Raw genomic sequence first — 27643 nt, 5'->3', positions numbered from 1 at the left:
CCGTGCACCGCAACGAAGAGTAGCCCCCGCTCACTGCAACTAGAGAAAGCCTGCGTGCAGCAACGAAAACCCAATGCAACCAAAATTAAATAAAAATTTTTTTAAAAAAAAAGCATAAAGATGGGGAACCTGGTGGGTGCTCAGGAGCTACAAACGTTTGGTATTGTTAGAGTAGGAAGTATGACGGGTAGTGGAGATAATTTTAGGCAAGTCTCAGATCTGATTCTAAATATACAGCGATCTAAATATTTCAACCAATAGTTACTGAGTACCTGCTATGTATGTGCCAAAGAGGAACTTAAGAAGAATAAGACATGTCCCCATCCCAGAGTCCCACACAATCTAGTGGGAGAGACTAGCATATGAAACAATATTTTGGATAAGATGAAATAAATATTAGAGGAATACACTGGTGACCCAGATGAGGTGATAATTGCTTCTGGTTGGAGAGTAAGAAAAGGTTCTTTGGAGATTATATCATTTTAACTGAGCCTCAAAATAAGTGGGAAAGAACGTTTTAGGCTCTGGATGCCAAAGGAAGAAACTACAGGGTAGATGCATGGATATATCGCAAATGTGTGAGGTGCGTGGTCCATTGGCGTGGCAAGGGCTGTGGAACACTGTGCACCGTGGTATGTCCAGGGCCACAACACTGCCTGGCACGTGGAGGTGCCGAGTAAGCATTTGTTGAGAGAATGAAAGGAATGAATGAGGTGCTGGTCTAATGGAGAACTATGGAAAATCTAGGTGGAAAAGGAGATCACCATGATCAGGGGGCCGGTGATCAAAATGATGACACATTTAAAGGTGGAAGGACAGATCATGGTTGGTGAAATTTTGGAATTCAAGATTTCACAGGAAAGCAGTTTGGGTGGTAAGAAGGTCTACAGTGCATCATCTGGCCATGCACATGGGCTTCTGGGTGGTATGAGAAGGCTATGGAGAAAGTCAGGGAACTGGAGGCTAGTGTTGGCTGGTCAACCCCTTCACTGCTGAGGTCCCTAGTAGCCATGGCAAGGGGCGCAGTGGACAGGGAGCCTGTGAGCCAAGCGTTACAGTCCTCGGGTTCAAGGATGGCAGCAGTAAGCACGGGAGAGGGAATGTCACAGGAGGACGCGTTGCAGAGTGAAGGTGCTGGTGCCGTAGAACAGAGGAAGCTCTGAGGTCAAGGGTACTCCCAGCTGCCCTCCTGACCCCAAGACATGGGCCCCTGGGGAAGGGTGTCGCATGGCTGATGGGTAGGTTTTCCTCAAGGTGAACTGTAATCAGAGGAAGTATTTGGAAGTGATTGATGATAAATAGTGACAATAGCATTTTCATTTTTGTTTAACAATTTAAAAGAGCTTACACAGTGGGAAGTTTTTGAAGGGGATGTTCACTGCCTAGGAAACGTTGAGGAGAAGCAACCAGAAACTGTTGCAATACCTTAGCATAAGCTTCCGTGTTGACAAAGCTTGAGCTTTTGCAGATATCAGGATGACACGGAGAGCATATTTGCATTTAACGCACATATATCCACAAAAATGTGGCGGTAGCAGTCCAATGTCCTGCTAATCTTGGAGAAGGGTATTAAGGAAAAACCTTTCATTTTCTGAGATGCCGCCTTCTGCAATACACGTGCTCAAGAACGTCACAGAAGAGAATATTCAGCAATATATAGAAACTGATGAATCAGAAGAAATAAACTAATGGCAATTTATCTTCCACTATTTCAGAATTGGAACAACTTTTATATTAAAAGAGCTTCACTTGTACAGACATGAGGAATGTCTAATTCCCCTTAACCGGCCTCTTGTGCCATAGGGATGTTATTTAGGGTGTTTTTTCTTTCATAAATATTGTGAGTGCAGATCAGGTGGTAGCACCTGGATTTTTCCTTTTAACTATCCCAGCCATCTTAATTTATCCACATAGATTTAGGAAGAATTTTAGTGTTTCTACTACTTTGCAAGTCTATGAGTTCAATTTGTATTAAAGATTTCAGAGTCTAAAGAATGATTCTGGCTTTATCATTATAATACATAAGAAAAAATTACCGCCTTAAAACATTTTAAACCTGCATAGCAACACTACTGTGATTCTTAAAATTTTCTTTCTAGTGTCTGATTTAAACTTTTCAATTTCAATTGTGGACCAAAAATTTTCAGAGATGTAAATAAAGGTGAAAGTTGTGTTATATTAAAGCTACTTAATATATTAGCTGTGTGCATTTTAAGTATTAAAAGATATACAAACAATTGGTAAAGTCAAATTGAATGACCCAGATATTTTTGCCAGTCTTACTGAAGGGACAGTTATTTGAGTATATGGCATAGGTGCCCTAGAGTTAAAAGAATAGTCTTTAGAGTACCATGTCCTCCTGATATGAAAAATTGCCCAAGTTACCTTAGATATTACTGATCCACCCATGTCAGCTGATTTGGAAATTTCTAGAAGGAGTTGGGAATGCCTCTTAAGCTGGCCAGATAGAGTCACTTCTCTCTGCAGAGTTTGTGCTCCTGCCTTTCCTTCTCTGCACTCCAGAGACATCTAGAAGACCATCTCCCTATTGAAATCCTGCCCACACAGAAGACATTTTTACTGCATCTGGATTTAAAATATAAAACATAAATAAAAGAGAAGCCTTTCATTTTCCTAAAAGAAAAAACACATTCCTACAAGACAGTTCGGTGCATTGCCTGGAAAATAATAGGCATCCTCATTAAAGAGCATCTTCACATAGTGTTTATCTGAAGAGTATGCGTTGTGTGTCATTTCTATAGAGAAATGCTGAAGTTTCTTAGAGATTTTTTTCTGGTGGAATTTCTCTTCTACCTCATTCCCTTTGATTCTGACAATTTCTGCATTATTTATTGTGTGTGATAGTCCACAAAATCTTTCCCTTCAAAGAGGTGGCGTGTTAAAGTGTCAAAAAGACCAGCGACTAGAATCAGCCTGCCTGTGGAAGAGAATGGAGATCCTAAGAGGAGAAGAGATTAAAGACGCTTGCATTCATGCATCCTGATCTGAGACAGAGCTGGGAGAAAGAGTGTGCTATCGCGACAGTAATAAACACATGGATTAGTGAGAAGAACTGGAAATATATGTGTGGAGTTAGAAGAAGGTTAGAGACCTTACATCTGCCATTCTAGACGCTACCAGTGTCTCTCCAGGCTTGATATTTTATGAAAACAAACGCTTCAAGAGGGAAGAGTAGGTGCCATCACTGTTTAGTGCTTGTCACCGACGCCGGAGAATTGATCCAACTAAGGATGACACTTGGGACCAATTAATTCAAAGCTGGCTAAAAAAAAAAAAAAGGGGAAGAAGAAGAAGATACAATAAATCAGGGAGCAGAGCTTCATTTAAATATAGTGAATGACTGGGGACGATTAGTTGAAATAGCTCAAAACCAGAAATATCTCAGAGGGCCGAAGGTAACTGTAAATACAACAACGCTAGGCTCTTACAAGTCATCAAACACCTAAATTAAAGCCATGTGACAAAACATTGGCCAACTAGATGTCAACTGGAAACCGTACAAAAGCAGTTTTTTGCAAATGAAGAGTTCTGGGAGTTATCTTCTTCAAGACACATTTTGCTCAAGTTACAAGGTAATTTTTAATAGCAGTCAAGATAGGAAATTTGAGGAGACAGGGAGAAACATAAATGCTTACATGAAATCTAACAGAGGACTAGGGTCATAGCTGGAATATATTTTTATTAGATACTTTAAGAAAAGAAGACTTGTTTTCATCTCTATGATATTCATGGGTTTTTAAAAAATTTTCTAGTTTAGCTATTTTCCGACTTACGAAGGGACTGTGTTATAGGACTTTCTGAGCCTGTCATTCAGATCCTGGAATGTATCTTCCTATATACATAACATTGTAAGTGGCACTCATATTCCACAGCTAAGCATAAGGAGCTTTGTTGTTTGTCTGTGTTTCAAGTGTGGCTGAAAATAGAGCTGCATGTGCCAGCCTGAGGGTTCTGGATCTGAAGTCCATTCAGTGTAGAACAGAAATGTTGAAGAACAAAGGGAATTTCTTCCCATATCTCTGAATGTCGAGCTTGTCCTAGACAGACTTCTCAATAGGAAAAGGATTTGTTCACCTTTATGATAGTCAAGGCGCAGCCCTGCGTCTCCTTTCTTTGGGAGCTTGGCTTGGTGGGGTTAGTAAAGGAGATGTCTCAGACATCCAGAGCATGCACGGTCTGAAGGCTCCCATGTGGCTCCTGGACACTTCCCTTTGCTCTAAAACTTTATAGTTTTATGAATTATAGAATTCCATTAATTCATTCAAATATCACATTATAACCTACATATTTTTTAACTATGGCAATGTTGTGATACAGAGCTGGGTATTGAAACTAGAATAAGACCATTGTGACGTAATTTATCCCTTCAAAATTCCAGTGGTCTGAGGGAGAAGATCCTTTGGTTATATTTTTTAATCTTATGAATAAATATTTTAAATATGATAAGGTCATAAGAGATTTAGGAATAAGAAATTTTCTTGTTTAGGACTAAGTTAAGCTGCTGTAACAAATAAAAGCCCAGATTTCAGTGACTGTATGGCAGCGTCATCTGCAGGCTCCGTTCCATGAAGTCCTTCTATACAGTGACTTGAGATCAAGGCTCCTTTTGTGTTGTGGTTCCGCCATCTCCTAGAGCCTGGGAGTTTCTAAACCAGTTGGCAGAGAGAAGGAGGGATGTGAAAAGCATTCTCTCTTTTTACCCACGTTGATCCAGAGGAGACACACTCTCCTTTTGTTCTCATTCGGTTGGTGGTAACTAGGCGTACGGCTACACCTAGATGTCCAGGGACCAGGAAATGCAGCTCCTGGATGCCTGGCAACTTTTCAGGGGCTGCTGTGGGAAGGAGAAGACAAACTTCTCATGAGAAGTTAGGAGTCACAGGTACTCTGGCCCGAGAAGGAGTAAGCTTTCACCTTGTCCAAAGGCATCAAGGTAGGTTTCCAGAAGATGCAGCATTTGATTTGCTTTGAAGGGTGACAGGCAAATAAATGAGATAAAGACATTTTTCCAGAGAGTCAACAAGTAAAGGAGAAAGATCATGGAGCATTTGAGGAATTGAAAAGAATATAGCTAAAGCCCAGAGACTGGTTAAAAGACATTTCTTATTAAAGTAATGACCCACCCACATATACATGTTGAGTTGGACAAAAGAAAGCTAGCTGGACCTAAGGCCTCTTAGGAAATTACTCATTTTACTTGCCTTTGTGGATTGTGTTAAAAGGATCAAATTTGGTTTTCTGCATCTCTGAATTTGATTCCTCTGATGAGAACTGCTGAGAATGCCAAATGACTTCTCATGAAGAGGGGTTGATATTTAGTATTCTACAGGGTCTCCCTGGGTAAGTGCAACCATAGCCAATGAATGATAGAAACAGTGTATATCTGTCAAGTGTAATTATGACACTGAATATGCCCATCTTGCATTCTGATTGCTGTAGACATTAATTTAAACATCTGAACATGCTGGCACTTCAGACCTGTGAGGATTTTACTTTGAGAAATAGCATGACCTTATTATTTGGGGCCATTTTTAATACGGAAAAAAACCTCACATCTTGTTCAAAATTATTTTATGGTAAAATTTGACTACTCTCTTTTTTAAAAAATCTTCTTAGGTATCTTAAGAACAGGAAAGAAGTAAGGAGGAATGTTTCAATCTAGTTTTAAATTCCCTCTAATTTTCTGTATTTAAATGAAATCTCATTCCTTGCATTTTGATTAACTAATCTCTCTGATTAAACACTTGTTAAAATTATAGAATAGAGTGGCTTAAAATGTCACCAACCTTTGCAAAAGAGGTGAAAATGATCAGATTGTAACTTTTAAAAATTATACAAATAGTGTTTACTGTTGAATGATTTTCAAATCCAGACAAGCACAAAGAATAAACCCCCAAAATCAGCTATAATCTCAAATTTTAACATATGTAATACCACTCTTTTGGTGTGCACATTTCCAAACATTTCTCTATGCCTTATATATAATTTTTTACAAAAAAAGAGATCATAACAGTACATACTGTTTGTAACCTACTTGTTTCAAGTAACAACATTTTAGAAACACATTTCCCTGTCAATTTTTTTTATACTCCACAACACTGATTTTTTTTCACCTGAGGGCACAGACTATATCAGAATCTCCAAGAGAGCATGTATGGTTTAGAAGATCATAATTTTATATTTACAAAGCAAAACAAGAAAGCTATTGTTTTGTTATACAACCTACAGAATATCACACACACACACACACACACACACACACACACACACACACACAATCTTATTGGCTGGTAGGATGTTTATCTGAGATCTTCAGGGCTTTGTTTTATTGCCCACCACCCTCCTACATCTGGGCATAACAACATCAGGAGATGATAATTATGATGATTATGTCAACAAATGGGAGCATGGTTTAAAAAAAAAAGATTGGGAAATACGGTGTCTCAATTGCCAAGTTCTCCATTTAACCAATTATCCCTTATTGTTGGGCTTAACTTTTAAAAGGCAGCTTTTCACACAATCTGATCTGCAGGCTTCCTCTTAACTAATTCTCAGACCATCATTACCACTACTTACCTAAAGTATGGAGCACGCTATTGCTGTTGAAGACTTTCCCCCATACCCGGCATGGGGCAGCAGGGCAGGCTAAAATGACGAAAGTGGAAGAGCTCATTCGGGGAGACCACACAAGGATGTGCCTTTCAGGGCAGTGCTCCTAACGGATGACCTATTTCCAGAGCTCTTGCATTCACTCACCTGTCGTCAAACCAACTGAGGCAGAGGCTGGCAAGTAGCTCCAGCCTACCCTCAACTGTTCTCTCCAAGGAGCTCTTTAGACAGAAACCACGATCCATTCCTTCATCAAATAATGAAAAATTAAGCATGCTTATCTGTGCTTTGTACAAATTGGCCCTTTAAAATGTTCTCGCATGTTTTATATATACAGTCTTTACAAAGGCAAAATATTTGTTTATGCAGTATAATCAAGGGAGTTGTCTCTTCAGCTATTATAACCAAAATGAGAGAAAAGGAAGAGTTCTTGATGTGATTCATTTTTGTTATTTAACATTATGCATTCCCATGGGATGCTTTGTTCGAGTAGAAGCTGGTTGGCCCAACCCCAAGGGACACTGTGAAGTTATGTCCTGTCATTTTTCCACAGGTGGAAATACATGACCTGAAGGGTCTATTACTCTTCTACCACGTTAATTGGGCATTTCTCTAAGGATAATTTCCACCTTGAGATTCTAAGATCCTGTATTTTTAATATTCAACCCTAAGACTTCTCATTTCTAATATTCATTACTAAATAGAAGAACAAACTGAAGTAATTGTAGCTAGAGAAAACCTATTAAGATAATTTAGATCTTTTGCAAAGATTCCAAGGAACTTTTGCAGGTCTTTCACACTTTAAGAAAGTTGTGATGTAGAAAGAGAGTGATTCTCTCTCCTCTCATTTCTCTCTGCGTTCCCATTTAGATAAAATCTCTGCTGACCCCGTGACATGGTTTCACTTTTTCTCCACTATTTGCCTGATACTGCAAATACTGTAGTTGAAGTGCATCTGGTGTTGTAATGGAAAACAGAATAAATCTATTTTTATATTCTGAGTTCATAGCATGTAGAATATAGAATTGTCATTTGGCACTTTTTTCCTCATTAGAGAGGTCTTGTCTGAAGTCATACCAAGCTGGCATTGAACGAATCTGCTAGAAAGGAAACAATTTGCTGTAGAACAGAAAGAAAGAAACGGGTCTGTGGTATGACCTATACTCTGGGCTGAAACAGTCTACGGCAACCAGGAAATAGTCTGTTTTCCTTCTGACAGGCTTATTCACAGCTCTCAGCAGCAGGCATGCACCTTCCAAGGCCTTATCCTTTCCTCCTTGGATCTGTGGCTTTTACTCATGATGTGTCCCCATAAGCCATCCACAGCTCAGTCATTTATAAATTACAAGCAATTAATTGATGGGTATGTTGTCTCTTTATAAGCTTCAGCGTTGTCCATGTTAACACCTATGAGCTTTTTTCCAATTCAAGCTGTTTTAGCATCCAGTTGTATTACCTCCTTTGGCTCTCAAATCCCACACTCCATTCTCCTTGAACTCTCCATAGCCAGGTATCTCAACGAACATCACCTGAAACCAGCCCCGTAAATCACCCCTGGTCCTCCACCAAGCACATTTCCTCCAATGAATGTTTTTCATTTTGCTGCACAACCTGACCTTTGTCAAGAGAAAAGCTTCTTCTACGTCCATTGCCTCCTCGATCCATTCTCCTCTCCATCTCAGGAGAATCCTTAGGCATCCAGTTTCGAGGTTTCTCTCCTGCAGCTTCAGCATTTCCTTTTATCACAAATATTCTGTCCTCACAGTCACCATCTGGGACTTTCATTTATTCTTCCAAATTGGCACTGTCTGCCCCGCACACAAGTCCCCACTGATTCCAAACATGGGGGTATTTAAACCCTGACTGCATGTCCCTTACTGAGGACAGGTGCTGTTTCAAGCCACATGTCCTTTTGGAAAGCTTTTTGTCGTTTTCCTTTTTGAATCATATAGTTCCATTGATATTCAAGAAGTTATTCTCAGAAGGTAGTTAAATGCATGGAGAAAACTAAAATTAAAAGGCTTTGCATTTTAGAGAGAGCTCTCTGTTTGTTCATGGCCAATGGTAACTCCCTTTTGCTTCCTTTTCTCTGTGGATGCCTTTGTTTGTGAAGTTATTTTTTAACTATAATAAAAAGCTTAAAGGCAAAAATACATAGAGAGAAATACTTCTTGTACTCAGGGGGTTATCAACTGATACCAGAGATTTAAAAATGAGTTCACAGCATTGATTGTTAAGCTCCAGACATTTCCTTGAAGAACTTCCAAAAGACTTCAAATAAATTTTTTCCTTGCCAGTGTTCATTTTCAGATGTGTTTAACACTGAGATTTTGGGTGTGAATATGCATATTGGCTCTAAAAATTTCCACACTCACAAACTAAGACTATAGTAAAGAAAAATAGGGTTTTTTTTTAATTTCCTGTATAATATGAAAAGCAGTACAGCACAGTTAGAAAAACAGAAGCTCAATGCTTAGTTATAACTGGATGTTAGCATCTTACAGACTCAATTTCCTTATCTAGGCAGTGAAGGTGATCTTGGAAGTTGGACTTCATTTTTGTACATCTTTCAGTCTGAACACTGTTGGACTTGATTACATGCCTCAAAAGCAAAGTGATTATTTTTGCAGAGAATTAGACCAACTGCAAACTTGGAAGGACCACAGCTCACACAAAATTTCTCACAATTGTTTTGAGGGTCCCCCAAAACAACCCTCATTTTCAGTGATTCTCTAAAAGGACTCACAGAGCTCATCAAAGGCTGCTCTACTGGTGGTTATGGTTATGACAGAGAAAGAATGCAGATTAGGATCAGACAAGAGAAAGAGCACAGAGGGCAGAGACCAGGAGAAGCCCCAGGTACCAAGCCCCCAGGTGTGCTCTTCCTATAGAGTCGTGGACACCTTACTTTCCTGGAATTGACGGTGCCGGTGTGCATGGGGTAGTGCCAACCAGGGCAGCTCCCCTGAGCCTCAGTGTTCAGAGTCTCTATTCAGGCTCCTTTATTTAGGAATGGTCCACTGCTCATGTGGCCAACCTTGGTTTCCAGCCCCTCCAGGGACTGAACTGTGTGATCCAAATCCCTACCCTACACACCATTGGTCTATCTTGGGTGGTCAGCCCCTACCCCAAATACTATTTGATGAGGTTCCTACCCCAAATACTATCTGGTAAGGCCAGCCTCCACCCTAAATCACATTGTTAGACTACCTGGCATGACCCAAGGCCCTCAGGCAGACAGAGACACCCCTACCAGGCAAAACACTCCAAGGCTTTAGATATTATCTACCCAAAGCCAAGGGCAAAGTCCAGACCCCTCCTCGGACTAGGTTAAACTCTTCACTACACAGTTTGAAAAATCTCTTGACGACAAGGAAGAAGAAGATTCCTAAGGCCTTCCTACTAGAATAAAACTTGGCAACCCTAGTGTTTAAAGTAGTATTCCATGTAAATTGATACAGCCACTATGGAGAACAGTATGGAGGTTCCTTAAAAACCTAAAAATAGAACTACTATACGACCCAGCCATCCCACTACTGGGCATATAGCCTGAGAAAACCATAATTCAAAAAGAGTCATGTACCACAATGTTCATTGAAGCTCTATTTACAATAGCCAGGACATGGAAGCAACCTAAGTGTCCATTGACGGATGAATAAAGATGTGGCACATATATACAATGGAATATTACTCAGCCATAAAAAGAAACGAAACTGAGTCTTTTGTAGTGAGGTAGATGGACCTAGCGTGTGTCCTACAGACTGAAGTAAGTCAGAAAGAGAAAAACAAATACCGTATGCTAACACATATATTTGGAATCTATGAAAAAATATATAGTCATGAAGAACCTAGGGGCAAGATGGGAATAAAGACACAGACCTACTAGAGAATGGACTTGAGGATATGGGGAGGGGGAAGGGTAAGCTGGGACAAAGTGAGAGAGTGGCATGGACATATGTACACTACCAAATGTAAAATAGATAGCTAGTGGGAAGCAGCCGCATAGCACAGGGAGATCAGCTTGGGGCTTTGTGACCACCTAGAGGGGTGGGATAGGGAGGGTGGGACGGAGGGAGACTCAAGAGGGAGGAGATATGGGGATATATGTATATGTATAACTGATTCACTTTGTTATAAAGCAGAAACTAACACACCATTGTAAAGCAATTACACTCCAGTAAAGATGTTAAAAATAATAATAAAATAAATAGTATTCCAGGACCTCTTGTATCAGTCACCTGGCATTTGTCACCTGACAAACTCCACAGTCCTACCCCAAGTTACTGAGTGAGAGGAGCCTTGAAATGTGCATTTTAAGCATGTTTCTTTAGCAGTTTCTTATGTAGGCCAAAATTTGAGAAATGTAATTTCGATTCAAGGTCTTTGTTCCCAAGAGTAGAGTGAAAATAGCGTGAGATGTGGAAATGGGAGAAAATTCTGCTTCTGGCTCCACTACGGGGTTTATCTTGGACTAGTCTTTGTTCCTCGAATGTTATAGGTTTGAGAACAGCATTTGGCACCGTTTGTTTCAAACAGACATGACTCATGTATCAAGTTCCTAGACTGAGGAATATACATTAAGTTACTGTACGCCCTCAGGAAAGATGCTTATAGAATACAAGTTGGCATTCCTTATACATGCTTGCGTGTTAAGTTATGGTTTGCGTTAGGAAAATGCATGGATTTCTTTTTTTCAGAGTATCTAGATAATTGTTTGGCCTCCATGGCAGGAGTGTTCCTATTCATTCATTCATTCATTCATTCATAAATTGTTGACTGCTCACTCCGTGTCAAGCATTGTTCTAGGCACTGAACAAAACTGAACAAAATGGAAAATACCTCCCACTTCAATGAGTCCAGAAGCACATATATATTGTGCTAGATGGCGATACATGCTATGTAGGTCCAAAAAATTAGGATAAAGGGGCAAAGGCAGCTAAAGGGGGTGGGGGGTTGCTATTTAACATTGAAGGTTTGGGGAAGGAATTTCTAATATGAGGGCTGTGCACAGAGGGATAGAAAAGCAGCCGGAGAGTTATTTGGGTAAAGGGACCAGTAAGTGCTTAGGCGCTGAGTCGAGAGCAGTTTCACGACGTATGAAAGAGAAAGCTTTAAGGTGATGGGGTTAAAGAAACACTAGGAGGGGCAGACACGGATACAGAGCACACAGGCAGCTCTTTGAAGGAATTTGGCAACAAAAGGGAGCAAAGAAATGGGCTGTAAGGACAAGAGAAGGATTTTGTAGTGGAGGTGGTGGCTGTTAGCATTAGAGGTGGGTCCACACGGTCACGTGGAATGATTCAGTAGAGGACAAATTGTAGATGCTGTAGAAGGGGAGGGGGAACTGCTGGAGGGGTGTCCCGGAACAGATAAGAAGGGACGGCACCCAGGGTGCAGTGGAGCACCTGGCCTTGGACAGGATCATAGGTGTTCTCTTTGCTGCTTCTTCCTGTTTCTCACCTCTCTCATCCCCATAAGGACCTCATTTTCAGCCTACCCGTGTCTTCTCATACCCTTTCCTGTGGTCTAAATTCTTTTGTCTCCTATTGGACACTTAGCCCTTCCTTCATGAAAAAGAAAAAGAAAGCAGAAAATTCATAACATTCCGCACTCGTAGAGTGAGGCGAAAATATCTGCTCTGCCTATTACCAGTTTTGTTGTATGGATCAAATGAGATTTGGTGCAGAATAGCCCTTTGGAAGCTCTCCATCCTTGAACTTCACTTTAGAATGAAAGAAACAAATCACCGTCAAAACTGCAACCGTGTTAGCTGGTCTTCTCAGGGAGCTCAGTTTGTGTACCTTCCCTTGTGTTTTTACCTGTTCTACGTTGAATGACCAATTTTTTCTGCTGCTTCCAACTGATGCTTTGAGTCTAATGTCTGACTGTTATCTCACCTGCTGGGAAAACCCAGAGTCCAAAAGCCCACTATTCTGGTCAGTTGTTAAATTCGTCTCTCAGTACATTAAGCCTGGAGTGATTTGTTTCCGAAAACTCATGGTTAGAATGAGAGTGAATAGTGCCACCTGCTGGAATTACACTTGAAGGAGGGGAAGGGAAAAAAAAGAAAAAAATATATATATATATGTATATAAAATACACCGAGAGCTGTCCATGGTTCTGTCCCATTCATTGCTTTGTCACTCAAGTGAAGTCATGATCCAGATGCGATCAAAGATGATTTCTGCCATCATGCTTATTTCTAATGCCCATATGCCACCTTGTGCATTTCTCTTCTAATATCTCTCTTTTCTCCCTGTAGTGATCCAATATCTACCACTGCTAGTGAGACCAGCTCTATTTCATTTATTGTTTCTCTTAGAATCTCTTGGAAATTAGATCATAGAATGTTCGCATTTGAAGGGACCCTTAGAGCTCATCAGTGTTTTCAAACACATTTTGGACATAGAAACTCTTGGGAAACTATAGATGTAATCCTCCTTGCAGACACCAATAAACAGAGCCCAAAAGGTGACAAAGCAAAGTGAAGATTAGAACTCATAAATACTGATTGCTAAACCGTTCTCTATATCAGTTAAGATGCTTTTAGCTGCAAGAAGTATGGCTTTGGCAATAAGGGATATGTCACGTAAGAAGTCTTGAAGTGGCTCCGGGAATAATTTAGGGGCTGAACAATGTCAACTAAGCGCCAGGTTCATGCCATGTCCCTCCCTGTTCTCCTCAGTGTGTCTGAGGTTTACAGACAGCTGCACCAACACTAGAAACCACATCTCTGCCCAAGGCCGAGGAGCAAAAGGGGATGCCTGTCTCTTCTCTTACCAACTAATTAATTTTTCTTCCAAAGACTCCCCCTCACGTCTTACTGGCCAGAAGGAAATGATATATCCCATCTTAGGTGGGTTGCTGGCAGGGAGCTCAGAATTCTCATGTTTGACTTAGACAAATCCAGATACATCCTCTGGGCCCGGGGTAGGGCCGTCCATACCCAAAGCATAAAGTTGTATGGAAGCACATAGTTTCCTGGGCAAAATCAGGTCGGCTCACAAGGAAAAGGGTGGGGGATGGTCTAGCTGTCGGGCAGAATTCTCCATGGGTCTCTCCCATTTCTGCTTGTCTTCTGAGCAAGAGGCATTGTCAACTTTGTTCATACCTTTTTAAGGATGTGTGTATAGCAAACAGTCTCGGAGGACAGAATGTCTTCCTCCAGAGCAGAGAGTAGATTTGTTTCCCGACCAGGATGATAAAGGCAGTGTCTCTCCCCAGGACAAAAGTTAAGCAGGTTTGCTAGCTGCCCTTTTAAAGCTTCGGGATTTCCTAAAGTCAGGGTCCCTTGGCTGTGATGCAAACTCACTGCATAGGCAGCCTCCACCTGGGCTGCTGCACACGGCCCCGCGGGACTGTGAGGACCAAAGGAACCACGGAGGACCGACGCTCATGCCGCCTGCTGCGCCGCGAAGAATGCGGTGCTTAGTCTCTGACCCACGAGTCTCCTGTCTCCTGGCCGCTTCTGCAAAACGACGGCAGGCTAACTTGCGAGTTTGCAGGAAAGTTGCTTCCCAGTTGGTGACACGAAGAGAAAGGCAACCATTCGTGTTTGCTACAGTGTTCTAATGAGCCACGCTAGAAACATCCAGTCTTCAAATACTTATTTCTGAAAATAAGAATAGTTTCGATATGTCAGAAATTCCTTTTCTACAGTGAGAAACAGGGCAACACTTCAGTCTCCTGGAGACACACATTAAGGAGATGGTGTCGTTGGCTCCCGTGTCTTTTACTCTCTGCCTCCCTTTCATTCGCTTGCTGACTCTCGCTGTAATTATCTCTTTTAAAATGTCAGCTCCTCTCACCCAGAGACGAAGAGCAATCAGCCACAAACTGAACTTCAGAAGCTTTTAAAACACGCTTGCCGTTTGGCTGGGAGATAGGATGTCTCAAAGGCAATGTCAGGGAAGCTGGCATTGAATGAATGAGAAAAAGGAACCCCTTCCCTCACTCTCATGCGGGGCCTCAGGAAGCACCAGAAAGGAAGTGGGGTGGGCTGAAATGGGGGGCATTACTTCAGCAGAGCCTGGATGGAGGCTCTTGGAGGCGGATTCTGCTCTCCGGGGCCCTCGGCCTTGAGTCCCTCTTGCTGCACCCAGCTGGGGAGAGGACTGAGCTACAGCAGGTCCTGGAGACCTTCTTTCCTTCTCTAGAGGGAAGTGTCGATGTTGGGAACAGGGGATCTAGTGCGACAAGTGGAGAAGGAAATGTGGATATTTCCTGGTAACTGCTGGTTCCCAGAGTTGCTCCAAATAGTGACAATTAAAGACCTGAACAAGACTTCGTCAGAGCAGGAGGAGAGGAGGAGAGGAAATTAGAGCAGTGTTAATCCCTCTGAGTCAAATTTTAGGGTTAAACTCAATTTATCCCTAAATCGTATTTCCCTGATGGCTGTTGATGCCTTTGAAACAAAACCATCTTTCCTTCTTAGCTCAGGAAGCCTTGTTCTCTGGCTATTCTGACAAGTTACATTTTAAAATGCATCTGCTAAGACACAGCACTGCAAGAACAGAACAAATTCAATCTTAAAAACCGAGATTACACTTTCCCCATTGACCATGCCAGAAATTCAGAGAAAGATCATTTGGTCCATGAGTCATATGATTGTCAACCCATATTCTGATCATACTTCTGCAGAAACCTTGGTGAAGGTCACTGGCCTCCATCAGATCACAGTGACCCCGGAAGGCAGGAGCTCCTCATTTAGAGAAGAAATTTCAACCAGAGCACGTGTGGCATCACCACAGGTGTTAAAATTAAAGTTCCCTTTCTAACGACATAAAGGAACCAAATTCTTTGGTACAATTAGGTTGATTAAATTGAGTTCTGCGTCTAATGTCCCTGGAGCTCAATAAAGTTAATGCAGCTTTCAGAGGGGCCTGACCCAGGGGTGGGGAGCAGTCTAGGTCTTGGGAGAACCTGGCCTATTGGGGGTTTTAAATTAGAAGTTTGATTGCTTGCAATATAATCTCAAAGTGGTACCAGTCCAAAGGAGCTGAATTTTTCATTAGCAATGACAGATATTTAATTAAACTGCTTGGAGATTAGTCCGAGGCTCATTGATAGAGGAGCTGAATCTCTTTATAAGCAAAGTTAGAAAATCCAGTGGTGTACCACATCTTTCCCTGTCAGAAGAATTCACCAAGCTAAGAGCTGGGACCCACATGCCACCACCTCTCCTGCCAATCGCAGGAAAAATACACACTTAAAAAAACATATTTATAAAGCACTAGGTAGTCACTGAGGAACTTGAAACCTAAAATGTGTTGTAAGAAAGCTACTTACAATTGGAGTTACCAAAGCAACCTCCTAGTCCGTTTTCCCATTATTGAAAGGTGATTTATTTATTAAAGGAGTTTGACTGGGAGCAGATCTATTAAAAAAAAAAAAGAAGAAGAAGAATGATTTGTGATGAGTGCTGGAGGGTAGGTTATGAGAAGGACCTGACATCCCAGATGGAGAACATCCAAGGTGTGCAACAAATGATTCACGAAATGGGTGTTTCTGCAGGACTCTGGAGCTGCCCTTTGCCCAGCCCCAGAGGTCCGGAAAAGATGTGGGTCATCCTCATCGCGTGCACAATTCACAGCTCCCTAACTCTCCGTAGGAACTTTAAGGATTAGACCAAGGAAACAAAGTTTTGTGAATTCCCCCAAAGCAGTAGCTCTCAACTCTAGCTATATATTAATATTTTCCAGGAAGCTTTTAAAAAATACCAGTGCCTACGCAGCTGAGTGGGAATCCCTGGGGACGGAGCTGGACACGGGTGTGTTTCGTAAAGCTCTCAGGTGACGCTTGGCGCAGCCAGAGCTACAAGTCACGCCCTAGGAGCTACTGAAGAGTCACGGTGCCAAAAGGTCTCAGGCTCTGAGATCTGCGAAGCCTGGTTCCGACCCTGACTCCACTGCTCACTAAATCTAAGGTGTTCGACATGTGCTGCAGTGTTCCAGGCTTCAGTTCCTTACCTGGAAAGAGTCAAGGATGGTGCCTTCCTGATCAAATAAACACATGTATACCTGACCCCCAATCCAACTTTATTTTCCTTCCCCTGGTTATTAATGGCTAACAATGGGTTCACGTTTTATCCCTCCTCAAAGGATTTCGCCTTGGACCTTTGTAGCAAGTGACTAGCTTAGATTACTTTTCTCTCCATGCTTTGTTTTACCTCTAGAATTCACCACTGTTTGGTTTCTGGGAGGGAAATACTCACGTGCCTTTCATGCTTTCTCCTCCTCCAGCTGCCACGGAAGTGTCCTTTTCATTTGATGTCGGAAACGGGCCAGTGGAGATTGTGGTGAGGTCACCCTCCCCTCTCAACGATGACCAGTGGCACCGGGTCACCGCGGAGAGGAACGTCAAGCAGGCCAGCCTGCAGGTGGACAGGCTGCCCCAGCAGACCCGCACGGCCCCAACGGAAGGCCACACCCGCCTGGAGCTCTACAGCCAGCTCTTTGTCGGTGAGTGATGGGACAGCAAGAGTGACTTCTCTGTCGCTTGAAATCACTTCCACCCTGGGCAAAAATAAAACTGCCTACGGAGGGTTCTGATAGAGATTTTTCCAGAAGTAAGTGTTTTTGCCTCCTGTGGTCTCCTCTGAAACAGAATGGAGCAAGGAAGGGGACCCAGGAACCCTAAATCTGGTTCTACTCTCCGCTTTCTGTTGTGTTTTCTTTTGGGCCACATGGCACGACATGTGAGATCTTAGTTCCCCGACAGGGGATCAAACCCGCGTCCCCTGCATTGGAAGTGCAGAGTCTGAACCACTGGACCACCAGGGAAGTCCCTACTCTCTGCTTTCTGGAGCCCACAATCCTCATCTACAAAATGAGAGGGTGGGCTGGGACATCTCTGAGGTCTCTGATCTATGCAGTTTTAGGCTTATGGTTTTAGAACTGCATGAAATTCCTTAATGATTTAGAGCACTTGTAAATGTGCAAAAGGAAGGATGGAAGAAGGGGAGGGAGGGAGGGGAGAGAAGGAATGGGCTCCCTAAGTTCAGGTTTGCTTGAAATGATAAGTAGAAATCCACTCCTTTCTCTGCCTAGCCTCAAGGTTCTAGGCAGAGAAAGACTTAGACTTCTCCTTACATAACATCTTTCCACAAAGGAAAGAGATCAACCTGAGAAGAAATTGAAACAGAGCAAAAAGTAAAGCATCCTTTGCGAGAAGTGGATCTAGCCCCACGCTCTGGCCTTTGCTTATGACATGTTCTAGCTGAACCTGACATTACTTTCAATCAATACTTGTTTCCATGACTTGTGAGATTTTAACTTTTGTTTTCCAGAATACTAATGTTTTAGGAAGAATGAAAAGAAAGCAAGTTTGAAGGACTTGGTGGCCGTCTTGCCACCTTAGACCTCCCCTCTAGGTGTGTGTGGGTTAACCGGTCGAGTCTGTCAGCTGTGGTCTCAGACCCAGCAAAAGCAGACGTGACCTTCCACCTGGGCTCCACCCAGTGGATCTCAGAGTCCCGATGGTGTCTTTCATGATTATGGCAGGATGTTTTAAGAGCATTAGAAAGTCACAAAAAGACAGGTAAAATTAGATGTCCACTCCTTTGGCGAAATGTGGGCAAACTGTTAACGAAGTCGGTTAGCTTCGGAAGCCAGGCTGACTTAATAACAAGCCACATCAGCCAGGGGCCATGAAAGTCACAGATTTTGAAATAAAGTCCTGACTGCTCCAACCCAACCAGAACTCAGTCCCTTCCAAATCCTCCCCTCAAGTTATAGTTCTCAAAATTACACCTTATTTTCAAATTACTTTTTTATTGAGGTACAGTTGATTTACAATGTTGTGTTAATTTCTGCTGCACAGCAAAGTGATTCAGTTATACATACATATATTCTTTTTCATATTCTTTTCCATTATGGTTTATCACAGGATATTGAATATAGTTCCCTGTGCTGTACAGAAGGACCTTGTTGTTTATCCATCCTATATGTAATAGTTTGCATCTGCTAACCCCAAACTCCCAATCCATCCCTCCCCCACCCCTCCTTCCCCTTAATAACCACAAGTCTGTTCTCTATGTCTGTGAGTCTGTTTCTGTTTCACAGATAAGTGCATTTGTGTCATATTTTAGATTCCACATATAAGTGATATCATACAGTATTTGTCTTTCTCTTTCTGACCTACTTTGCTTAGTATGATAATCTCTAGGTCCATCCATGTAGCCGCAAATGGCACGATTTCATTCTTTTCTTATGGCTGAGTAATATTCCACGGTATATATATACCACATCTTCTTTATCCATTCATCTGTTGCTGGACATTTAGGTTGCTTCCCTGTCTAAGCTGTTGTAAATAGTGCTGCTATGAACATAGGGGTGCATGTATCTTTTTTTTTTTTGGCTGTGTTGGGTCTTCATTGCTGCGCACGGGCTTTCTCTAGTTGCGGTGAGCAAGGGCTACTCTTCATTGCGGTGCCCAGGCTTCTCATTGTGGCGGCTTCTCTTGTTGCAGAGCATGGGCTCTAGGTGCAGGCTTCTGTAGTTGTGGTGCGTGGGATCAGTAGTTGTGGCTCACGGACCCTAGAGCGCAGGCTCAGTAGTTGTGGTGCACGGGCTTAGTTGCTCCCCCTCATGTGGGATCTTCCCGGACCAGGGCTCAAACCCGTGTCCCCTGCATTGGCAGGCGGATTCTTAACCACTCTGCCACCAGGGAAGTCCTGCATGTATCTTTTTGAATTATAGTTTTGTCTTGATATATGACAAGGAGTGGGATTGCTGGATTGTATGGCAACTCTATTTTTAGTTTTTTGAGAAACCTCCGTACTGTTCTCCATAATACCTGTACCAATTTACATTCCCACCTACAGTGTAGGAGGGTTCCCTTTTCTCCACAGCCTCTCCAGCATTTGTTATCTGTAGACTTTTTAATTATTTTTATCAAACAAACATCAGGTCCACTGATTCCTGCCAAAAGCTGTGAACAAATTCCCCTTTATCAATACATCTTACCCAGATCACCTAGGATAAGTTTCTTCCTAAATCCTGTTCATCCCAGGCATGCTGGTTAGATTCTACTTGGTTTTCATTATAACAGGTGACCCTAACTGACCCAATTTCTCATTTTTCTGAGATCTTCCTGGATGCAGAGATCCAATTTTACTTTTATCCCTTTCTGTCTACTGACTGTAGTGGTCTCCAAGAATCTTAGAGACCAAGTAAAGCTGTAAAATGAAAAAGGGTAGGGGGAGGCATTTATTAGGGTCTTGGAAAGAATTTTGATTCATGTAAACAAGATGACCTGGGAACAGCTTAATGAAAGAGAAGAGGAGAGGGCTGTGGTCAGAGTCCGACAGAACACTTAAATCTAAGGGAGAGGCAGAAAGAGTAGCCTCTCAGGAAGAAGAATGAAGAGGAATGAAAAGAACAAGCAAGGAAAAACCAGGAGACAGGCTGTCATAGGAGGAGAGAGTTTCATGAAACTGCTTATCATTGACAAATAATATCAAGTCCCATGTGTAAAACAGAGCTAGGAAAATGTTCTTTGAATTTAGTAATTATGAAACCACTGTTGACTTTGGAGAGAGAAAAGTTTCAGAAGTGGGCTGACATGATGAGTCTGCAGCTTCCTTTCACTTGATGAAAAAGAGTCTCCTGTGCCAGTTTCTAATTTCCTGTTATCTGAGATGGGGGTGCGAGGCACATCTCCCGGACACAAGCTATTTGAGACAGAATGAGAAATATTGGTCTGCAATAGGAGTCTACCCCAGGGGATGTGGGGAGGGGCTTGTTTCCAGAAAACAACAAATTCAACAGCTCCGAAGTCCTGGAGCCAGTTATCCCAAGACTATTCTATAGGGATTCAGGCAACCAGTAAGTTGTTCTCAGTTCAGCTCTCATAACAAGTGTTACCACTTTTCCTCTTTGAGTCTCTTTTTTCATCGAATAAAGGAGTTGGATTAGGTGGTCTCCAAACTTTCTTCCAGCTTCAGCCATTTAGGATTGTGTGTTTAGAAAAGTTCTGAGTTGCCAAGCGATTACCCGTAACACCATGGGCTTGAATCCCACCTCTGCCACTTAGCATCTGAGGGACCACTGGAAAGTTACCTAATAGATCTGTCAAGTAGGGATACAGTTCCTGCGTCTCAGGAGGAGATTAGCTAGTCCATCCTAAGCACGCCATATAGTATCTGGCAGAGAGCCAGTACTCATTAAATAGGAGGTATTTCTCTACCTTTTCCTTTACCTTTAATTCCCTTAGCTTTCTTCCTCCATGAAATAGTCACTCTCTCCTACAGAACTCACTTCCCTGTAGAACTCACTTCTAACTGGCTTGTTTCTTCCTTCCAAAAATACTGACCTGAAATGGGATCACTTCACCCCACCAGCCCTGAAGGAAAGGTCACGTGCTACATGGCCCTCGACATCCAAAGTCACTCCACAGTCACTCTGCTCACCTGCCATGGTGGCCACAGAGCAGCAAGCGAGGGCCCAGGAATTTTCTCACCAAGAAAGCAAGTGAGCATCCCTCTGAAAACACCACCCAGCATCCCTTTCCACAGCAGAGACTTGGGGCAGAGCTGCCTGAGAGCTCCATCCGGATTCTAGAGAAGGAAGGGCTTAAAAGCTCAACCTAAAGCTAAAAGACGTTCTTGGCTTTGGACTCCATGGAAGGCCACCCTCTGCCCGCTGCCTACGTTAGCAAGGCCAGGATCCTGTCTCCTCTTCCAAAGTCACTGAAAAGCAGAGGATACAGTTCTCTTCACTGTACATGTAAAATATAATTAGAAGGTAGAGCCTCCTTTCCATTGGATAGTCCCCCGCTGCGAGGTGGGAGGAGATAAGGCTCCATCCTTCAATAACACTTATCTACCCAACAACTGGGCTAGGGGAGCAGTAGAGTCTCCATGGCATAAATGAAGAAACTGTGACTCAGAGAGCCTAAGTAAACTGCCTGATGCCATACAACTACATGCAGTGATGAATGTGAGATTCAGACTTGGATTTGTCTGTCTCCAAAATCTCTGTTCCTTCTATGACAGTAAAACAAAGGAGAAGAAGAGCGAGAGAGCCATGTGGCTGACAGGGTCTTGGTGCCCCGGCCTAGTGTCAGGCCTGAGCCTCTGAGGTGGGAGAGCTGATTTCAGGACATTGGACCCAGAGACCACCCAGCCCCATGTAAGATCAATCGGCAAGAGCTCTCCCAGAGATCTCCATCTCAATGCTAAGACCCAGCTCCTCTCAACGGCCAGCAAGCTCCAGTGCTGAACACCCCATGGCAAACAACTAACAAGACAGGAACACAACCCCACCCATGAGCAGAGAGGCTGCCTAAAATCATAGTGAGTTCACAGATGCCCCAAAACACACCAACGGACGTGGCCCTGCCAACAGGAAAGATAAGATCCAGCCCCACCCACCAGAACACAGGCACCAGTCCCCTCTACCAGAAAGCCTACACAAGCCCCTGAACCAACCTTACCCACTGGCAGCAGACACCAAAAACAACGGGAACCATGAACCTGTAGCCTGTGAAAAGGAGACCCCCAAAACAGTAAGTTAAACAAAATGAGAAGACAGAGAAATATGCAGCAGATGAAGGAGAAAGGTAAAAAACCACCAGACCAAACAAATGAAGAGGAAATAGGCAACCTACCTGAAAAAGAATACAGAATAATGATGGTAAAGATGATGCAAAATCTTGGAAATCGAATGGAGAAAATACAAGAAACGTTTAACAAGGACCTAGAAGAACTAAAGAGAAAATAAACAATGATGAACAACACAATAAATGAAATTTAAAATTCTCTAGAAGGAATCAATAGCAGAATAACTGAGGCAGAAGAATGGATAAGTGACCTGGAAGATAAAATAGTGGAAATAACTACTGCAGAGCAGAATAAAGAAAAAAGAATGAAAAGAATTGAGGACAGTCTCAGAGTATTCTGGGACAACATTAAACACACCAACATTCGAATTATAGGGGTCCCAGAAGAAGAAGAGAAAAAGAAAGGGTCTGAGAAAATATTTGAAGAAATGATAGTTGAAAACTCCCCTAACATGGGAAAGGAAATAGTCAGTCAAGTCCAAGAAGTGCAGACACTCCCATACAGGATAAATCCAAGGAGAAACATGCCAAGACACATATTAATCAAACTATCAAGAAATAAATACAAAGAAAAAATATTAAGAGCAGCAAGGGAAAAGCGACAAATAACATACAAGGGAATCCCCATAAAGTTAACAGCTGATCTTGTAGCAGAAACTCTACAAGCCAGAAGGGAGTGGCAGGACATATTTAAAGTGATGAAAGGGAAAATCCTACAACCAAAATTACTCTACCCAGCAAGGAACTCATTCAGATTCAATGGAGAAATCAAAATCTTTACAGATTTTGGGACACAAATCAAGCCTTGGTAAATTTAAGAAAATTGAATTCCTATCAAGTATATTTTCTGACCACAACATTATGAGACTAGACATCAATTATGGAAAAAATACTGTAAAAAATACAAACACAAGAAGGCTAGGGCTTCCCTGGTGGCGCAGTGGTTGGGAGTCCGCCTGCCAATGCAGGGGTCATGGGTTCATGCCCCGGTCCGGGAGGATCCCACGTGCCGCAGAGCGGCTGGGCCCGTGAGCCGTGGCCGCTGAGCTGGTGCGTCTGGAGCCTGTGCTTCGCAACGGGAGAGGCCACAACAGTGAGAGGCCCACATACCGCAAAAAAAAAAAAAAAAAAAAAAAAAAAAGAAGGCTAGACAATACACTATTAAATAACGAAGAGATCACTGAAGAAATCAAGGAGGAAATCAAAAAATACCTAGAAACAAATGACAATGAAAACACGATGACCCAAAACCTATGGGATGCAGCAAAAGCAGTTCTAAGAAGGAAGTTTATAGCAATACAATCCTACCTCAAGAAACAAGAAACATCTCAAATAAACAACCTAACCTTACACCTAAAGCAATTAGAGAAACAAGAACAAAAAAACCCCAAAGTTAGCAGAAGGAAAGAAATCATAAAGATCAGATCAGAAATAAATGAAATAGAAACAAAGAAAACAATAGCAAAGATCAATAAAACTAAAAGCCAGTTCTTTGAGAAGATAAACAAAACTGATAAACCATTAGCCAGACTCATCAAGAAAAAAAGGGAGAAGACTCAAATCAGTTAGAATTAGAAATGAAAAAGAAGTAACTGACACTGCAGAAATACAGAGGATCATGAGAGATTACTACATGCAACACAATGCCAATAAAATGGACAACCTGGAAGAAATGGACAAATTCTTAGAAATGCACAACCTGCCAAGACTGAACCAGGAAGAAATAGAAAATATGAACAGACCAATCACAGGCACTGATTTGAAACTGTAATTAAAAATCCTCCAACAAACAAAAGCCCAGGACCAGATGGCTTCACAGGCGAATTCTATCAAATATTTAGAGAAGAGCTAACACCTATCCTTCTCAAACTCTTCCAAAAGATAGCAGAGGGAGGAACACTCCCAAACTCATTCTATGAGGCCACCATCACCCTGATACCAAAACCAGACAAAGAGGTCACAAAAAAAGAAAACTACAGGCCAATATCACTGATGAACATAGATGCAAAAATGCTTAACAAAATACTAGCAAACAGAATCCAACAGTACATTAAAAAGATCATACCCCATGATCAAGTAGGGTTTATCCCAGGAATGCAAGCGTTCTTCAATATACGCAAATCAATCAATGTGATACGCCATATTAACAAATTGAAGGATAAAAATCATATGATCATCTCAATAGATGCAGAAAAAGCTTTCAACAAAATTCCACACCAAATTATGATAAAAACCCTCCAGAAAGTAGGCACAGAGGGGACTTACCTCAACATCACAAAGCCCATATATGACAAACCCACAGCCAACATCATTCTCACTGGTGAAAAATTGAAACCATTTCCTCTAAGATCAGGAACAAGACAAGGTGGCCCACTCTCACCACTGTTATTCAACATAGTTTTGGAAGTTTTAGCCACAGCAATCAGAGAAGAAAAAGAAATTAAAGAAATCCAACTCAGAAGAGAAGAAGTAAAACTGTTACTGTTTGCAGATGACATGATACGATACATCGAGAATCCTAAAGATGCCACCAGAAAACTACTAGAGCTAGTCAATGGATTTGGTAAAGTAACAGGATACAAAATTAAGGCACAGAAATCTCTTGCATTCCTATACACTAATGATGAAAAATCTGAAAGAGAAATTAAGGAAACACTCCCATTTACCATTGCAAAAAAAGAATAAAATATCTAGGAATAAACCTACCCAAGGAGACAAAAGACCTGTATGCAGAAAACTGTAAGACACTGATGAAAGAAATTAAAGATGATACAAACAGATGGAGAAATATACCATGTTCTTGGATTGGAAAAATCAACATTGTGAAAATGACTCTACTATCCAAAGCAATCTGCAGATTCAATGCAATTCCTTTCAAACTACCAATGGCATTTTTCACAGAACTAGAATAAAAAATTTCACAATTTGTGTGGAAACACAAAAGACCCTGAATAGCCAAAGCAATCTTGAGAAAGGAAAACAGAGCTGGAGGAATCAGGCTCCCAGACTTCAGACTATACTACAAAGCTACAGTAATCAAGACAATATGGTACTGGCACAAAAACAGAAATATAGATCAATGGAACAGGATAGAAAGAAAGCCCAGAAAGCCCAGAGATAAACCCACGCACATATGGTCACCTTATCTTTGATAAAGGAGGCAAGAATATACAATGGAGAAAAGACAGCCTCTTCAATAAGTGTTGCTGGGAAAACTGGGCAGCTACATGTAAAAGAATGAAATTAGAAAATTTCCTAACACCATACACAAAAATAAGCTCAAAATGGATTAAAGACCTAAATATAAGGCCAGACACTGTAAAACTCTTAGAGGAAAACATAGGCAGAACACTCTATGACATAAATCACAGCAAGATCCTTTTTGACCCACCTCCTAGAGAAATGGAAATACAAACAAAAATAAACAAATGGGACCTAATGAAACTTAAAAACTTTTGCACAGCAAAGGAAAACATAAACAAGACGAAAAAAACAACCCTCAGAATGGGAGAAAATATTTGTAAATGAAGCAACTGACAAAGGATTAATCTCCAAAATATACCAGCAGTTCATGCAGCTCAGTATCAAAAAAACAAACAACCCAATCCCCAAATAGGTAGAAGACCCAAATAGACATTTCTCCAAAGAAGATATACAGATTGTCAACAAACACATGAAAGGATGCTCAACATCACTAATCATTAGAGAAATGCAAATTAGAGAAATGCAAGTCAAAACTACAGTGAGGTATCACCTCACACCAGTCAGAATGGCCATCATCAAAAAATCTACAAACAGTAAATGCTGCAGAGGGTGTGGAGAAAAGGGAACCCTCTTGCACTGTTGATAGGAATGTAAATTGATACAGCCACTATAGAGAACAGTATGGAGGTTCCTTAAAAAACTAAGAATAGAACTACCATATGACCCAGCCATCCCACTACTGGGCATATAGCCTGAGAAAACCATAATTCAAAAAGAGTCATGTACCACAATGTTCATTACAGCTCTATTTACAATAGCCAGGACATGGAAGGAACCTAAGTGTCCATGGACAGATGGATGAATAAAGAAGATGTGGAATATATATACAATGGAATATTACTCAGCCATAAAAAGAAACGAAATTGAGTTATTTGTAGTGAGGTGGATGGACCTAGAGTCTGTCATACAGAGTGAAGTAAGTCAGAAAGAGAAAAACAAATAACGTATGCTAAGACATATATATGGAACCTAAAAAGAAAAAAATATATATATATATATATGGTTATGAAGAACCTAGGGGCAGGACAGGAATAAAGACACAGACACAGAGAATGGACTTGAGGACACAGGGAGGGGGAAGGGTAAGCTGGGAAGAAGTGAGAGAGTGGCGTGGACGTATATACACTAACAAATGTAAAATGGATAGCTAGTGGGACGCAGCTGCATAGCACAGGGAGATCAGCTCGGTGCTCTGTGACCACCTAGAGGGGTGAGATAGGGAGGGTGGGAGGGAGATGCAAGAGGGCGGAGATATGGGGATATATGTATACGTATATATGAGTCACTTTGTTATACAGCAGGAACTAACAACAATGTAAAGCAATTAGACTCCAATAAACATGTTAATATATATACACATATATATGTGTATATATATATATATATATATATATATATATATATATATATATATATAAAATTAGAAGCTGCCATGAAAAGAGGGTTAACACAGGTCTTTTGGAAGTTACGAGAATCCAGCTATGATTCTGGTTTAGTCAAAAAGTAACAAAATTTTAAAATGAAAACTGACCTGGGAAGAAACAGCAGTTGCTGGTATTTGTCTGAAAAGCACTGGAGGCTTTCTCATGCCTCATGTCTTTGCTCCAACATGAGCGAACAGCATTCGATGAGCTCCCGGGATGGCCTGGCAGAGGTATGTGAACCCCACGGGGGTCTGCAGCCTCAGCAGCCCAGGTGCTGAGACCTGCATCCTCCGTGGATGTCACGAGCCAGATTTCTCTCAAGGGGTGGAGAAGAGCAGACACGCTCAAGGTCATTACTCAGCACGAACGACACCAGGCTGCATTGAGCCGGGGCCCTCTTTGGCACAGAGACATGCCAGCGAGCTCGGAGTCCTGGCCGCCGAAGCAGCAGCCGCCGGGCTGGCAGGAAGCAGGGGTCTGGGGGCCCTCAACCTGGAGGCCGGCGGCCAGCCCAGGGCAGGGCCAGCCTCAGCCACTGGGAAGAGGTGAGCGGGCTTGTCAGGGCCGGGGGCTGGTGCAGGGGTGTATGTGCAGCAAAATCAACACAGGCTCGAGTGTGTCATTGTGCTCGGCAGTGGTTTAAGGAGGAGGCCAGCGTTTCCAGAGGCCTGGAGGCTGCTTCGGGAAGCTTCAGGGGGAAGTCAAGCTCCTAAGTGGCTCCTTGAGCAAGGTTAGGTCCTCTTAACTATGACAGACGTCCAGGC

The 27643-nt window shown here is 42.1% G+C and overlaps 1 protein-coding gene across 2 annotated transcripts in view; it reads left to right on the top strand.

Annotated features, from left to right (window-relative positions):
* The window catches only part of CNTNAP2 (contactin associated protein 2), a 2024023-nt gene that overhangs the window by 1781029 nt on the left and 215351 nt on the right, over positions 1-27643 (top strand). For both annotated transcript variants that reach the window (XM_067041938.1, XM_067041937.1), the window contains one exon: positions 16872-17090. In XM_067041938.1, coding sequence (XP_066898039.1) covers positions 16872-17090 — 219 coding nt within the window. The remainder of the gene's footprint in view (positions 1-16871; positions 17091-27643) is intronic.

Source organism: Kogia breviceps, chromosome 9, assembly GCF_026419965.1.
Source record: "Kogia breviceps isolate mKogBre1 chromosome 9, mKogBre1 haplotype 1, whole genome shotgun sequence".
NCBI lineage: Eukaryota > Metazoa > Chordata > Mammalia > Artiodactyla > Physeteridae > Kogia > Kogia breviceps.
This window is presented reverse-complemented; position numbering and strand designations above follow the sequence as displayed.